At 52.3% G+C, this 5,075-nt stretch overlaps 1 protein-coding gene across 1 annotated transcript in view; it reads right to left on the reverse strand.

Moving 5' to 3' along the window:
• Window positions 1–3,008: 3,008 nt before the first annotated feature.
• The window catches only part of TRAF1 (TNF receptor associated factor 1), a 22,462-nt gene continuing 20,395 nt past the window's right edge, over window positions 3,009–5,075 (reverse strand). Inside the window, 2 exon segments of the mRNA XM_045296637.1 lie at window positions 3,009–4,136; window positions 4,742–4,776. Of these exon segments, the coding sequence (XP_045152572.1) occupies window positions 3,887–4,136; window positions 4,742–4,776 (285 nt within the window). The 3' untranslated portion in view covers window positions 3,009–3,886.

A 5,075-nucleotide genomic window follows, 5' to 3' on the forward strand; every position in this document is an offset into this window, starting at 1 on the left:
GGAGAATGTTCTGTTATCACCGGATTGTAAGTGGGAACAGTGCAGCAGAGCTGTATTTTACATGGCATTTTTAAACTCTATGTCTATGTGTGAGAACGTATGCATGTGTGTCTGTGGCTTAGCTGTCATCAAAAGGCACGGAACGTTTCATACAATGTTCACAGTGCGCCTCCTCACCTAGCAACCATGAGCCACCATTTTGCATTTATGAAAATAGTAAAAAATCTACTATCCAACTTTTTGCACATTAACAATGCACATCTGGCAGTGACAAACGCGGGTGGAGGGTGGGGGCAGGAGAGGGGAGAGCTACACTGGCTGTAGGGTTAAGGTCATGTGTCCACATGGCTGGGCTGGGATTCTCAGTGGTTTGGCAGTTATGTAGTGAATTGGTCACGCTCCATTTTTCCATAATGCTGGGTTTTACATGAAGACCTGGTCTCTGGGACCTGACCACAGGGTTGAGTGAGGAATGGGTGCCGGGCTCTGGGGACACTGGGCTCAGGGGTGGTCTTCACTTTCTTCTAGGTCTTCCTCTCTCGTTTCTCAGTTCTTCTAAGATGAGCATGTTCCTTCTATTCAGAAACTACTAGTATGAAGGCCGTAAATCATAGTTGTTCCTACTGCCTCGGAACCCCCTGAGGGTCATTGTGGGAACAGTGACCGCCCTCACCCCACTCTTGCTATGCTCACACTCCCAGGGTACTGCTGCAGTTGGCATCATGTGATTCCCCCAGGGTTGGCCCCTGCAGGGACACTGAATTATTTAATGTGACTCCTCTAGCCAGTCTCTAACTCTCACTGAGCGACCTTTCCCTGCTCGGGGCTGGCAAGCAGGTGGGGGCAGATACTGACAGGCTTCCTCTGTAATTGTGAACAGGATGCCCTGGGATGCTATCCTGCTGTGCATATGATGAGCCTCTGAGAAGCAGGAGGAGGGATCTCATTATCAGCAAGAAGCAGGAGTGGAGCCCAAGATCCCTGTGCAGTGAACCTGGATCCAGAAGACAACTATAACATCGGAGGAGCAGCAGCACAACCAGGAGCCAGAGTCTAGAACAGAGTGGTGGACTTCCCAACCCACAGAACAAGTGAAGCTGAGTGCTTTTGTGCAGGAGGCTGGCTTCTCAAGTGGGTGCCTCTGGGGACTTAACTGAGGAAGCTGGGCTTGCTAACTCACAGAGCTTGAGCTCAATGCCTTTGGATTGAGGTTTACAGTGGAGTGGCATGCCCTCTGAGCATTTATTAGTAGACCTGAAAGAACTTTGTAATTTGTCCTGATAAAACACCTCTGTCCTGAGGATTTCTCACTGGCATTACAACCTGTTAACTTCTTTAATAAACCCTTTAATCACGAATTTTTTCTGTGAGTTCTATGTAGCCATTGCAATGGATATTAGAGCCTAGAGAGGTAGCCCCCTGCCCCACAGGCCCCACCAGTTTCCAAGACTGACTTCTCACCTGGGTTTCTACTGTACCTATACCTGTCCTTCGCATTTGAAAAGATTTAAAGCCAGAGCTTCCACAAAGCCCCTTCCCATGGTCTATGGCTGTGGGTCTAAGGAGCTTCTCACTCCTGATTGCAAGGATGTCTCCCCTGGGAACTTTCTCAGGGCAGGGAGAAATTTTACTTCTCTGTTCCTAGTAGTTAGCATGTTGGTGGCACCAGTAGTCTCATTATCACTTTGCTAAAAGAATGGCTGTGAGGTTTTGTCTCACACTGTTTGAAGAGAGTGTGTGTCTCCACTCATCAGAAATAAGCAACTAAAGGTCAAGTGAATAGTTCCTAGGAGAAGCTGGCCCACAAACACCTTTCCCTCAGCAAGTCGGGTGAAGATGCAACTTACCAGGCCCCTGAGTGGAGGTGGACTGCTCATCCTACAAGGGGGTACCCTTCCCTGCCTAAACCAGAATGGAGCTGGGCTGAGCAGACCTTTTGTAGTACACATTTTTCCCACTAGGTGAGCACTGAGCAACTCGCTGAGTTAGTGCACCCAGTGGCGTCACCTGGGAAGGTTCTCTTTGGTCACAGTGAATTTTTCTCAAGAAAGCAGTTTTGCTCGAACTTCATTTTTGTGATGGTTGATTTAAGAGAACAGTGTGTGGCTGTGAAATTTTGTTTCCTGCTCGGGAAAAATGCCGTAGACACTGTTGTGATGTTGAACACAGCTTACAAGGACAGCGCTATGGGAAAAACTCAAGCATGTGAGTGTTTTTCTCATTTCAAAAAAGGTGAAATGGTGATTGATGACAAACCTCGTTCTGGATGTCCCTCAACTTCCCCAATGGATGAAAATGTTGACTCGTAGTGCATTTAGAGTTTGTTCCACCAGGTCAGACTGTTAATCAAGCTTTCTATTTAGAGGTTCTGAAAAGATTGCCTAACAGTGTGTGATAAAAAAGCCCTGATTTATGGCAGACAGGGGACACTGGTTTTGTCATCATGACAATGTACCTGCTCACACAGCCATCTCAGTGCGCCAGTTTTTGGCAAAAAACAGCATGCCTCTCTTGCCCCCATGCACCTGACTCACCTTACCTCACTCAGTGTGACTTTTTTTTTGTTTCCAAGAATGAAGGGGACCAGAAAGGGCTGTGATTTGACAACGTAGAAGAGGTCAAGAACAAAACAAGGGAGGTGCTGTCAGCCACCTAAACAGATGAGTTTGGAAAATGTTTCCAAGAGTGGAATTGCAGATTTGACAAATGTATCAAGTGTAATGGAGAGTACTTTGAAGGTGATAAGGTTGCTTGGTAAAAAAAGTTTAAATGCATAGGTTTGAAAAAGTAAATAAATAAAATTCTGGCTTCTTTGGGGTACCCCCTCATATGTCAGCACAGACTTACTCCTGACATGCTTGAGTCTCAACCCATCTACATCACTGAAGACCCCCACAGCCCGCCCTTGCCTCCCCCCACCCCACCTCAACCATGGACTTTTCAAGCCCGGCTCAGTGAGCACCGACTCCACAGCCATCCACTGTCTGTCAGCTTCAAGAGAGTTCATCTTTCATTCTCTTCGGCTCTGTATTTCAAAACACACCTCTGATCAGTGGCTCAGCAGCCTCGGTCAGTCAATGAAGAGAAGTGAACATCTTCATGAACCAGGCAACATGAGATTCTGGAAAGCACTCTAGGCGGGACCCCCAAGCTATTGGGAGCATGGAAGGTTTACACCTTCCTTCTCCACATTCCTTCCGGCTGTTCCTGGTGTCCCTGTACGAAGCCATGGGGACTTGGACTGGTGGAGGCACAGGAAGCAGGGGCTGTGTGCTCCGGCCTGTTTGGGCAGTTGAGCTGCGAGGCCCAGGCTGCCAGGCACTGTCTGGCAAGCCCAGCCCACTGCTGGGGGAAGGTCTTCCTGTTCTGCTCCCAATTAGATGTCACAGCCTGCCAGGTAGCCACCAGGCATCGCTTGTTGGTCTGGTGATGGGAAGCTCACTCCAGGCCCAGAGGAGTTCAGAGGGCCACGCCTGCTCCTTCCCACTGAGAGGGGTCACAGTTCTCTTCTGGAGCTTCTTCACTCAGGCCCGACCCTCCTAGCCCACCATGCCCGCCCCAGCCCTGGCCCGCATTCTCTCCCCACCTTGGCTGAAATCTCAGCATTTAGGCTCAGCCTTCCCAGGGTGTAGTCTGGTGCGAAGGAGAGCCATTCTGCTCCTGCCCCCTCAGGTCTGTTGCTTTTGTGAGGGCAGTCCAAGGTGCTGCCACCCTGAGCTGGTGGCCAGCCACAGTCCATGTGCCAGTCTGCCCAGATCACGCCAGCCTCAGCCCCTCCTCAGAGTTTGGATTGCTGGGGTGGGACCCCAGGGTCGCCTTGCTGACCCCAGTCCCAGCTGCTGTTCTCCCGGAGCTGGGCGGAGCTCTCTCAGTCCTCTCCCTCCACCTAACCACCGGTCTCCACGATGCACTTGAGGAACATGGTGTCATCCTTCACGTAGGCGTGCTTGGGAGACTGCAGCCTGTTGAGCGGGAAGAAGAGCGGGCAGCCGCTGGCCACGTTCGTTTCACTCTGGGGCCGCTGGAAGGAGGCCGAGCTCAGGTCGGGCCGGAAAGCGTCAATGGCGTGCTCACGGTTGTTCTGATCAAGCAGCATGAAGGTGACCTGTAGGCGGGTGGGAGGTCAGGCCTAGAGGCTCCAATGCGTGTCCGTCCCCTGTGTATCCTGGGCCCTTGGCTCAGATTGATGCCCTCTCCCTGGCGAGGCATCAGAGAGACAGTAAACGGAAGCACCTGCTCCTTTGATTGGGACTCCAGGGTGGCCTATGGTCAGGGATCAGTCTCTGGGGCAGGAGGGTGGGCTAGTCTGTGGTCAGGGATCAGTCTCTGGGGCAGGAGGGGGGTTCTGGGAGGCATGCGGCAGTCTGTGGTCAGGGATCAGTCTCTGGGGCAGGAGGGTGGGCTAGTCTGTGGTCAGGGATCAGTCTCTGGGGCAGGAGGGTAGGCTAGTCTGTGGTCAGGGATCAGTGTCTGGGGCAGGAGGGGGGTCTGGGAGGCATGGGGTAGTCTGTGGTCAGGGATCAGTCTCTGGGGCAGGAGGGTGGGCTAGTCTGTGGTCAGGGATCAGTCTCTGGGGCAGGAGGGTGGGCTAGTCTGTGGTTAGGGATCAGTCTCTGGGGCAGGAGGGGTTCTGGGAGGCATGGGGTAGTGTGTGGTCAGGGATCAGTCTCTGGGGCAGGAGGGTGGGCTAGTCTGTGATTAGGGATCAGTCTCTGGGGCAGGAGAACAGTGGGATCCGGACAGTCCATTGTAATGCCCCTTCCTGCTCAATTAAACCTGGAACCCTCTGGGAGAAGGCAAACAGGAGGCAAACAGGCGGTCTCTTTGGACGCCTTCCACCCATTCCCTGCATGTTCACAGGGTTCTTCTGTCAGTCCAGCCCATCCAGCTCAGCTCCTCAGATGCTGCTGAACTAAAAGGGACACAGTGTGCACAACCTCTCCCTGGTCCATGTCACTGAGATGCCAATCAGCAGACTGAGACCGCAGCTTCCATTCCGCTACAGACTCCGGGGGAGGCTCAAAAGCTCCCTTAGTCTGGCTGCACCCTTCACTGGGCCAAGACCCAGTCATCGG

The sequence above is a fragment of the Echinops telfairi genome, unplaced genomic scaffold (genome assembly GCF_000313985.2).
Source record: "Echinops telfairi isolate 266 unplaced genomic scaffold, ASM31398v2 ScPeMD7_7410;HRSCAF=8448, whole genome shotgun sequence".
Classification (NCBI taxonomy): Eukaryota; Metazoa; Chordata; class Mammalia; order Afrosoricida; family Tenrecidae; genus Echinops; species Echinops telfairi.